The sequence below is a fragment of the Anser cygnoides genome, chromosome 1 (assembly GCF_040182565.1).
Source record: "Anser cygnoides isolate HZ-2024a breed goose chromosome 1, Taihu_goose_T2T_genome, whole genome shotgun sequence".
Lineage (NCBI taxonomy): Eukaryota > Metazoa > Chordata > Aves > Anseriformes > Anatidae > Anser > Anser cygnoides.
Window position 1 is genome coordinate 204,665,637 of NC_089873.1, and position 10,928 is coordinate 204,676,564.

At 55.9% G+C, this 10,928-nt stretch overlaps 1 protein-coding gene across 1 annotated transcript; it reads right to left on the minus strand.

Moving 5' to 3' along the window:
• Positions 1-1,529: 1,529 nt before the first annotated feature.
• LOC136789635 (microtubule-associated protein futsch-like) lies at positions 1,530-10,928 on the minus strand. Its single transcript, XM_066989936.1, has 5 exons — positions 8,591-10,928; positions 5,577-6,577; positions 2,496-4,991; positions 2,175-2,322; positions 1,530-2,040 (listed from the first exon to the last, which is right to left on the minus strand). Exons 2-5 carry the CDS (start codon positions 5,775-5,777, stop codon positions 1,922-1,924), a joined length of 2,964 nt encoding a protein of 987 aa, XP_066846037.1. The 5' UTR covers positions 5,778-6,577; positions 8,591-10,928; the 3' UTR covers positions 1,530-1,921.

Consider the following 10,928-nt stretch of genomic DNA (forward strand, 5'->3'; position numbering starts at 1 on the left):
TCTGTTTTCCCCCCGAGCCACAAGCTGGCTGAGGCCTTGGGCTGTCCCCAGCCTGGCTGGCAGTGATGGCGGGCGGCTTCTAGACCCAAGTGGCCTTTCTTTTACTTCGTACTGAAGGAAACCTTGCAGCGAGAGTGGCTTCGCTGGCTTCCCAAACAGGGCCTCCAGCCCAGGGAGAAGCCACTTCTTCTTCCTCTGGTGCTGCTGCTTGAGCAAGAGCGGCTTCACTGGCTTCTCCCACAGGGTCAGCAGCTCAGGGAGGATCCACGTCTCCTTCTCCTGGTGCTGCTTCTGCTGTGAGAGGGCCTTTGTTGGTCTCCCCCACAGGACCTCCAGCTAAAGCAGATGCTGAAGATTCACATTATACAGGCTCTGCTGTTAGAGGAATCACCCTGTGCCCTGTGGCCGAGGGAGCAGTTTGTGCTTTGCTCTTGGCTCCCAGGCTTATGGCTACAGCACGGCGTAGCAGTGGGTTGTACGTTAAGCAGATAAGGGGAGGGTCCCGCTGTCCCAAAATAAGGATAACTAAGATAAACAAGACAAGCAGTTGAAAATGAGTAAAAACAAAAATCACAGGCCCTCTAGTCATGAGAGATGAAGAAAAAAAAAAACGAACAGGAGAAATTAAAGGTTGGTCAAATAAAGTTGTACATATATGGTATTGTAGTAAGCATCGCGTAGTTTGTGAAGCTGTAGTGCTCAGTCAATGAGGAAACAGGGGAGGAATCAAGCATCAGGTACTAGGGAATATAAGGTTATGATATACTTTTGCTGGGCGCTCCTGCTCACCATAGTCCTGCTGTTGCAATTGTGCATTGTATAGCTTCACAGAAGACTCTGTCTGAAAAAAATATTAAGATTTTTCTCACAGGGCACAACAAGCCCATGCAGCGCCACAGGCTGAGGGAAGAGTGGCTGCAAAGCTGCCTGTCGGAAAGGACTGTGGGGGTACTGGTCGATAGCCAGATGAGTATGAGGCAGCGGTGTGCTGAGGTGGCAAAGAAGGCCGTACCAGGATCTGGTACATCCTGTCTTGTACCAGAAATAGTGTGGCCAGGGAGGCCACAGTAGGACAAGGGAAGTGATTCTCCCCCTGTACTCAGCTCTGGTGAGGCCGCACCATGAATACCGTGTTCAGTTTTGGGCCCCTAGCTGCAAGAAGGACGGGGAGGTGCTGGAGAGTGTCCAAACAAGGGCAAGGAAGCCGGTGAAGGGTCTAGGGAGCAAGTCGTGTGAGGAGTGTTGAGGGAGCTGGGGTTACGTAGCCTAGAGAAAAGGAGGCTCGGGGGGGACCTTATCGCTCTGTACAAGGACCTCAGAGAAGGTTGTAGTGCCATGCGGGTCAGTCTCTTCTCCCAAGCAACAGGCGATAGGAGAAGAGGAAAAAGTGGCACAGGGGGAGGTTTAGGTGGGTACTAGGCAAAATGTCTTGAATTGAAGGGTTGTGAAGAATTGGAACAGGCTGCCCAGGGAAGTAAATGAGTCACCATCCCTGGAGGTATTCGAAAGCCATGTGAATCTGGTGCCTAGGGACATGGTTCAGTGGTAGACTCGGCGGTGCTAGGATAACGGTTGGAGGTGATGATCTCTGAGGTGTTTTCCAACCTAAGCGATTCCATGATCCTGTAATTCCATGACTGTGACAGGCCCAGGGTGCCAGGTTGGCATGGCCTGCACCACTCTTTCTCCTGAGATCAACGACACAGAGAGGAGCATTGGGGGCAAAAGTCTGCCTGAGCTTTTATTCACAGCAGAAAGCAGCCGCAGCTGAGCTGAGGCTGGGGGCAGGATGTGGTGGGGCATCTGAATTCCTGGGGCGCTGTCCTGTGCCTCCCAGTGATGCTTCTGTGGGCACTGCAAAGCTTCCTGAGGGCCAGCTGCCACCTCCGAGCACCGTCCTGGTGCTGGCAGCCGGGCGCCGCTACTCTCGCTGTCCTGCGATGCAGCTGCAGCAGAAAGCCCTGCGCAGAGCCCGAAGTGCCCTCCTGAGGCGGGAGGGCCGTGGCTGGCGCGCTGGGGCTTGTGCGAGGTCAAGGATGCCTGTGGGGGACAGAGAGGTGTAGGTTAGGGCTCGAGCGGGGGCTGGGCAAGCCTTTCCCCCCCTTCAAGGCCTTTCCCAGGGAGGGGTGGCCCAGGACCAGCCAGCCCCCCGGCGCGTGGTGCTGCCAACCTACCTAGTCCTTGGTGCTGCTCGCTGCGCTGAACAGGCCCGGCCAACAGACCCTGGGACGGTGCTTGTGCCTGGGACATTGCTGGCTCATCCGCTGGCATGTCTTTGGTGCAGGAGGAGGACTGCGCTTGGCCTCCCTGCTCGGCGGCAACCTGCATGGGGAGAGCAAGAGCACAAGCAGGTGATGAGAGGGATGTCAGCCCTTGTGCCTGGGGCGTCTGGAAATGGAGAGCAGCAGACAGCTCCCCAGCACGCACACCCCACGTGCTACTTCTGCCTCTGGCTGCCCTCGGTGCCCGGTGCCCACCACTCGTGCTGTGCTTACCTGGTGCCCCGGAACCATAGCCAAGGGAGTAGCTGCTGCTCCTGCTTCATCAGCTGCTGCTGGACTGAGATCTGTGATGTCCTCCCTGAGAAGATCTGCAGTCACAGGAGAAGCCACTTCTTCTTGTGGCGCCGCTGCTGCAGTGAGAGGGGCTTCCGTGGCTTCCCCTACAGCACCTCCAGCCAAGGCAGAGGCCGAGGATGTACAGTCTACAGGCTCTGCTGTGGGAGGAGGCACGCTGGGTCCTGTGGCCGAGGGAGCAGTTGGTGCCTTGCTCGTGGCTCCCTGGCTCATGGCTACAGCATGGCGTAGGACTGCAGACACGATGATCCGGGCTGTTTCATACAGATCTTCATCACAGGCACTGGAGGCGTGTTGGGCACGTCCCTGGCTCTCAACCATCACTGCAGTGCTGTGCTCGATGGGAGTGGGACAGGCTGATGGCTTTGACTCTGGAACCCGGCATGTCAGGGGAGGCACTCTGTTCCCCTCGTCTTCAAAAGCAGGGGCTGATGGAGGACTTGCCGGCCTGCTCTCCGCCGGTACTGTTTCAGTGAGAGGCGTGCTGTGCCTCTCTTCCCCTGGACCTTCTGCCAGGGGAGCAGCTGGTGGCGCAGTGTCCGTGGGTTCCAGTGAGCCAAGAGAGGCGCTTGTTGGGGGTTCTGCTGCTTCTGCTGCAGCCTCCCTGTCCACGCTGCTGGCTGAGCTGCCCTCTTCCTGGGGAAAGGCCTGTGGGTCCTGGAAGAGGCTGGGGAACCTGGGGTTGATCCAGGAGTTGAAGATGACAATCTCTTCCCCACGTGTCTGGGGAGGCGCTCTGTAGCCCTTGTCTTCAAAAGCAGGGGCTGATGGACAACTTGCTGGCCTGCTCTCTGACGGTTGTGTTGCGGTGAGAGGCGTGCCGTGCCTCTCTTCCAGGCAAGCAGGCGATGTTTCAGTGTCCAGTGAGCCAAGTGAGGCACTTGTTGGGGGTTCTGCTGCTTCTGCTGCAGCCTCCCTGTCCGCGCTCCTGGCTGAGCTGCCCTCTTCCTGGGGAAAGGCCTGTGGGTCCTGGAAGAGGCTGGGGAACCTGGGGTTGATCCAGGAGTTGAAGATGACAATCTCTTCCTCTTCATCCGAACCCACAGGACCACTTTCCTTCCTGCCCCGGCCCTGGCTTTTCTCATCCTTGCCGCTCCCCTGCCTGGGTTTGATGTGTATCTGTCCCTGCTGCCCTTGCTTCTCAGCCCTGTCTGGGCTTGCTGGTGCAGGGGCTCTGCCAGCAGCCGCTTTTCCTGAACGTGCCTGGTGATGGCGCCCTGGCAGAGCAGTGGTCCACCTGCTGTCCATGTCTGTCTGGACCTGGACTGCTCTTGTTGATGTCGCTGTGCACCCCGTGTGTGCCAGGTCCTCCAGTTCTGCAGGCCGTTGGCCGTGTTCCCAGCTTTCAGCCATTGTCTTTGCCAGGACTTCAGACACAAGGGACTGTGCTGTGTCCCGCAGTGCCGTGAAAGAGTCTGTGGGGCAGTGTGGGGCAGCCTGCCGACTCTCCTTCAAATCCTGGGGCGCTGCTGTTAGGAGAGGTGGTGTTCTGTGGCCTTTGCTCCTGGGACCTCTGCACAAGGGAGGAAGCTCTGCCTCCCTCATGGCTCCCTCGTTGCAGGCTATAGCCTTGCTAATGACACTGGAGACGAAGGCCTTTACTGGGTGTTCCATGTCCTCGGCAGAGGCTGCAGGGCTGTTTTTGGCACGGTGCTGACTCTTCTTCCAATTCTGCGGCACTGCTGTGAGGAGTGGTGGTGTTATGCAGCCTTCGCTCCTGGGACGTCTGTCCAAAGGAGAAAGCCTTGCCTCGCTCATGGCTCCCTGGTTCCGGGCTACGGCGTTGCTAATGGCAGTGGAGACAAAGACCTTTACTGGGTCTTCCATTTCTTCGGCAGGGGCTGCAGGGCTGCTTTTGGGCGAGTGCTGACTCTTCTTCTTCCCATTTTGGGGCACTGCTGTGGTGAGAGATGGTGTTCTGTAGCCTTTGGTCCCGGGACGTCTGCCTGAGGGAGAAAGCCTTGCCTTGCTGTTGGCTCCCTCGTTGCAGGCTAGAGCGTTTCTTATGACTGTGGAGACGAAGGACCGTACTGTGTACTCCATGTCCTCGTCAGGGGCCACAGGGCTGTGTGGGCCACGTTCCCGGCTCTCTGCCCTCACTGCCTTGTCCCTGTCACCAGAGATGCACGGAAGAGGTGGCAGAAGCTCTTGGTGGCTGTGGGCCTCTGTGCCCAACGCCTTTGCCCTTCCTGCAGCTGAAGATGCAGAGGCTGTTGCTTGTAGAGGGGGCAGCTTGCAAGTGACCCTTTCAGATGACGATGTCTGTGCTGCAGGCACTTGCTTGGCTGCTGCTGCCTGAGTCGCTGCCTGCCTTGGGAAAGGCGGCACGGCTGGCAGACGGATTCTCTCTTCCTGCCGCACCCCACTGTGTGGCAGTGTCTTCGTGACTTGCAGCTTCTCCATCTGCAAGAGAAACTGAGGAGAAAGGCCGGGTTACTTTGGTCATTTCTGCCATTCCCCTCCACGGCCCCCTAATGGTGCTCCTGTGAGCTGCCCTGCAGTGGCCCCATTCATGCCCTGGCAGGGGACCACGCACAGCGGGGCTCGGCTTGCCAGGGTAATGCCCTGCCTGTCTCCGCCTGAATTGCTGCCTGCTCGTCGGAGGCTGCCAGGGCTGCCAAAGATGTTCTTCCGAACCCTCCTGGGGCTCCCGACTCCGTGTGGCAGCTGCCAGTGTGACGCACGCTCTCTGGGCACGACCGCACTGGCAGCCTGTCCGCATGGAGGGACGATGGAGGCAGCTCCTGGTTGCGGACAGCCAGGTTGAATTAGGCCACGCTGCTCTTTGTGCCTCTGGGCACAGAAATGCCAGGGCCACATGGGCTTTGGCTGTCCTGGGGGTCGGCTCTTCATGGAGAAACCCCAGGTTTGGGAATAACTGTGTCCGGGCTGGAGGTGTTCAGGGCCAGCTGGCCAGCTTGCTCCAGCACCGTTCCCATCCTGGTGCTCTCCGTGCCGTCCCGTCACGCTGCTGTCCCTGTCTTGGTCCCTGAGCCTCACCTGGCGCTGCTCCTGTACGCTCTGCTGCCCTTCAGCGGGCTGGGAGTGATCCTTATTCTGCTGCTCCATGGTACGCTCCAGGTCCTCTGACCGAGAACTCCAACGGGCACCCAGGGGAGCTGCTGCCTCCTGGCAGAGCTGCTCTCCTGAGAGTGAGTGGGCAGCCTGGGGCTCGGGCCTTATAAGGGACACCGTTGCCATGGGTACCCCTCCGTGTCACAATGGCCTTTGGGTACGCCACCGCCCACGCATCACAAAGCCCCGGTGGTCGGCGGACACCCCAGGGACACCGTCTCACACGGCCCCAGCAAGGTCTGGATTGGCAGGCACCTCAGGCTCCTTCCAGCCAGTGCCCCCGGCTCAGCCCCAGGTCAGGATTTCTCAGGGGAGTCAGCTTAGCTCCCTAACTGCTCCCATCAGCTGCGCGTTACCTGCTCTGCCGGGAGATGCTCTGCTCGGTCATCTGGGTAAGCTTCCTGGCTCTTTGCCTGACTCCCCACACATCAGCAGAGACCGCGCTCGAGCTTGGACACCCATCAGGCAGCCCTGGCAGTGCAGTTTGAGCAGGAGCATTAGCAGGGAATCCTCCCGTGTCCGGGCAGCCAGAGCCCTGTGGCTCTAGGCACTGTGAAGGACTCCCAGAGAAGGCGGGCACCAGGTAGCGGAGCCGGTGGAGCTGGCGGAGAGGTTGCTTGAGGCGGGCTCTGGCGGGGCTGCGAGAGGAAAGCCCTGGGCAGCCGCGGGAAGATTCCCTGCTCGTTGCTTTCAGAACAAGCCGTGGAGAAGCTTTCAGCGGCAGAGCCACAGCTGTGCCATGCTGGTGTTTAGCCCGCAGCTTCTCTGGCTGCTGAAGCAGGTCCTATGCTTCAGAGTTGTGGCTGAAACAGTGTTGGTAACACAACGGTGTCTTTGCTGGAACAGGTTGCCCAGAGAGGTTGTGGAGTCTCCATCCTTGGAGATCTTCAGAAGCAGAATCCTCGGAATTGTGCGTAAAGGCAGTCCTTTGGGGAGAAAGAAAAGGAATTGGAAAAACAACCCAAAAACTAGCGGAAAAAAAAAAAAAAACCAGCAATGGTTAGGTATTGTCCAATTGTCTGGCCTGAAAAGCCATTAAAAGGAACTTCACTATTTTGGCCACAATGCGGGTCTGATGAAAATTCTGGCTTTAAGTTTATATGTAAACAATAAGACTTCTTTTTCGGAGGAGGAATCAAGTTATGCTCCCTCTAATCCTAATATTGCACCGGAGGCAGCAGTAGCTGCACCAGCAAGGAAGTATATGTGTATGTGTTTGAGCCAAAGTATTGTTGTGAAGTGAGTGACTCCTCGAGCAACTCGGCCAGAGACGATACAAAATAGTCTGGTTATTGTTCTAAGTGATATATCCTTGTAGCATGAATGAGAAGTTTAAGGAGCCTCTCTGCGTGATTGCGTGATTGTGCTGTGGGAGTGAGACGCAGCATCGCTGTGAAGCGTGGTTCTGTATTCTCCGTGAGGGGAACGGCCGGAGATGAACGAAGCGCATGACAGATCGAAAAGGAAGTGTGTTTTATCCAAGTGTCGATTGGTGGTGCCCACTACGTGGGCCCGGTGGCGTATCTTGTAATCCTATTTTGTTCTTAACCATTTTGAGTGTGACAAAGAGGAAGGCAGGAGCGTTATCTAAGTAACAGTTTAGAAGTTTTTGTACAGCAGATACAACATGAGAATCCTGTAACCGGATGGCCTGTCCCGAATGGCAAGGGGTGGTACTGGCTATGCGGCAATACATCCAGGAAGGTGTTGCCCCTTGGCTGGAAGGAAGCTTGCAGCCTGGGGGCAATAATTCCAAATGTTCCTATTATTGAAGACCCACAATGCCAAAGCCCCCTTGAGACCGCACGCAGAATTAAGAGGACTCCAGATAATCCTCTAGTAAACTGAAACAGGGAATTTCACTCATTGTGCAACTAGAAAATAACACTCTGCATGCAGTGCAGGCACTACAAGAGGAGGTAACAAGCTTGCCAAAAATAGTACTCCAGAACCAAATGGTATTTGATTTATTTTTAGCCTCACAGGAGAGCGTGTATTGTAATTAATGCTAGTTGTTGTATGTCTGTAGATCAAAAGGGGCGAATTTGACTGATCTCAAAAATATTTGGGAAGGAAACAAATCCTACACAGAGCGGCTCAAGATGACACTTCCTGGGGATTTAGAAACATTTGGGAGGAAGTGACTTTTGCGGTTACCTGAATGGAATTGGCTCAAACAGCTATTTGTTGGAATTCTAAAGATAATGGCACTGCGAATGTCATCCCCCGTGACATCGGAAGAAAAATATTGGGCCGTAATGTTGGAAAAAGAGAAGAGTGGGGGATGTGAAGAAGTGCAGAAACAGCAAGAGGAGTAAGAAAAGAAGAGGGGGGCATTGTGAGAAACAAAGTTGTGTTTTTGCAGCGGCAGGTGTTTTTGCAGTGGAAAATTCCACTAACCTTGCATATTCCAAAGAGATTGTGCAGGCATGGCAGTAGCAAAGCAGTGGGAAGTACATTAGGCAGATAAAGGGAAGGTCCTGCTGTCCCAAAATAAGGAGGGTAGCTAAGACAAACAGGATGAGCTGCGCAAAATTGGTAGAAAAAAAATAAATCAGGAGCCCTCTAGTCACGAGAGATGAAGAAAAGGAAAGGAAAAGGAGAAATGAAAGGTTGGTCAAATAAAATTGTACATATATGGTATAGAAAGGCGTAAGTAGTTGTAAACCCGTAGTACTCAGCCCATGAGGAAACAGGGGAGAAGTCAGGTGTCGGGTAATAGGGAATATAAGGTTATGGTATACTTTCAGTGCGCGCTCCTGCTCGCAGGAGGCCCGCCATTGCAATTGTGAATAAAATAGCTTTACAGAAGACCCTGACTAAAAAAATATTGAGATTTTTCTCACACTGGGATGCTGTCCTGTGCCTCCCTGTGATGCTTCTGTGGGTGCTGCAAAGCTCCCTGAGGGCCTCGTGCCCACCACGCACGCTGTGCTTACCTGGCGCCCAGGAACCAAGGGAGAAGCCACTGCTCCTGTTTCCTCAGCTGCTGCGGGGCTGAGAAGATCGGTGCTGTCCTCCCTGAGAGGCTCTGCACTCAAAGGAGAAGCCACTTCTTCTTCGTCTGGTGCTGCTGCTGGACCAAGAGGGGCTTCACTGGCTTCCTCCACAGGTTGTCCAGCCCAGGGAGAAGCCGCTTCTCCTTCTTGTGCCGTTGCTCCTGGAGTGAGAGGGTCTTTGCTGACTTCGCACGCAGGGCCTCCAGCCAAAGGAGAAGCCACTTCTTTTCGTTCTTCCTTTGGTGCTGCTGCTGCAGTGAGAGGGGCTTTGCTGGCCTCCCCCACAGGGCGGTATTGTTGGTATTACAATGATAAAGGCATTGCATATCTGTCATCCCCCTGACTTGGGAAGAAAAATATTGTGCCCTAATGTTGGAAAAACTCAAGGATGGAGGATGTGTAGAAGTGCAGAAACAACAATAGGAGTGAGAAAAGAAGAGGGGGGAATTGTGAGAACCAAAGTTGTGTTTTTGCAGTGGCAGGTGTTTTGTGCAGTGGAAATTTCACAGAATCACAGAATTGTTGGGGTTGGAAGCGACCTCGAGAGATCATCGCGTCCAACCGCCCTGCCAAAGCAGGTTCCTTAGAGCAGGCTGCCCAGGTAGGTGTCCAGATGGGCCTTGAATATCGCCAGAGAAGGACACTCCACAACCTCCCTGGGCAGCCTGTTTCAGTGCTCTGTCACCCTCACCGTGAAGAAGTCCTTTTGCATGTTGGTGCGGAACTTCCTGGGCTCCATCTTGTGGCCATTACGCCTTGTCCTGTCCCCACAAACCACTGAAAAGAGGTTGGCCAAATGCCTCTGTCTGCCACGCTTCAGGTATTTATAAACATTGATAAGATCCCAACTAATTCCACTAACCTTGGGCAGCTCCCGACCGGCAGCTCTGACAGCCCTGGTGGCCATTTTGCACTTCTGGTTTCCCCCTGTGCCACAAGCTGGCTGAGGCCTTGGGCTGTCCCCAGCCTGGCTGTCAGTGATGGCGGGCGGCATCTAGACCCAAGAGGCCTTTCTTTTTCTTTGTGCTGAAGGGAACCTGCTGTCTGGAGAGACAGTGCCTCTTTTCTCCAAGTACTGCAGGGTTCCATTGTAAGTGACATGGCCTCTCACTTGTGGGCCCCGTTTTTCGCATCATTTGTGAGGGGCTTCTGCATCCCCCCGGATCACTGGCTGTGGCCAGGGCTTCCCCCCAGGATGTCTGGGCAGGCCCATGCCGGTGGGCAGGCTCTGGGTGGGCCTTGTCCCCTGCAGGGGCAGGCGTCTGCCCCTGAGCCCACATCCCACGAGCAGCTCCTGCACTCGTGGCTGCCCCTGCCCGGGGCGCTGCCGCTGCTTCTGGAACCTTCCTGCAGCCTCTGGCAGCTGGCGCCTGCTTGGCGGCCGCACGTTGGGCTTGGCAGCCTGGGATCTGCGGGCCGTGCCAGCCTGCAGCACGGCATTGGCAGCCTTGTTGCCCCACAGGGCCTCCAGCCCATGGAGAAGCGAATTCTTCTTCGTCTGGTGCTGCTGCTTTAGCAAGAGCGGCTTCACTGGCTTCTCCCACAGGGTCAGCAGCCCAGAGAGAATACACTTCTCCTTCTCATGGTGCTGCTTCTGCAGTGAGGGGGGCTTCATTGGTCTCCCCCACAGGGCCTGCAGCCAAGGCAGAGGCTGAGGAGGTACAGTCTACAGGCTCTGCTGTGGGAGGAGGCACCCTGTGCCCTGTGGCTGAGGGAGCAGTTGGATGAGCTGCACACTTCATGGGGAAAGGCCTGTGAAGAGGACGCTGAAGCTGCTGATTCAGAGAGAACAGCCTCCTTGGCGTCCCACGCAGGGCCTCCAGCCGAGGGAGAAGCCACTTCTCCTTCTCGTGGTTCTGCTTCTGCACTGAGAGGGGCTTCATTGGTCTCCCCCACAGGGCCTGCAGCCAAGGCAGAGGCTGACGGTGTACAGTCTACAGGCTCTGCTGTAGACAGTACATTGCTTCTTTCTTCTTTCACCTGCTCACTGGTGGCCCTACAAGAGAGATGCTGCCTCAGTGAACAGAGAGAGAAATGCCTCTTCCTGACAGGGCGGCTCCCGATACAGTCCCTGTCAGCACTGGTGGCCATTTTGAAGTTCTGTTTTCCCCCCGAGCCACAAGCTGGCTGAGGCCTTGGGCTGTCCCCAGCCTGGCTGTCAGTGATGGCGGGCTGCTTCTAGACCCAAGTGGCCTTTCTTTTACTTCGTACTGAAGGAAACCTTGCAGCGAGAGTGGCTTCGCTGGCTTCCCAAACAGGGCCTCCAGCCCAGGGAGAA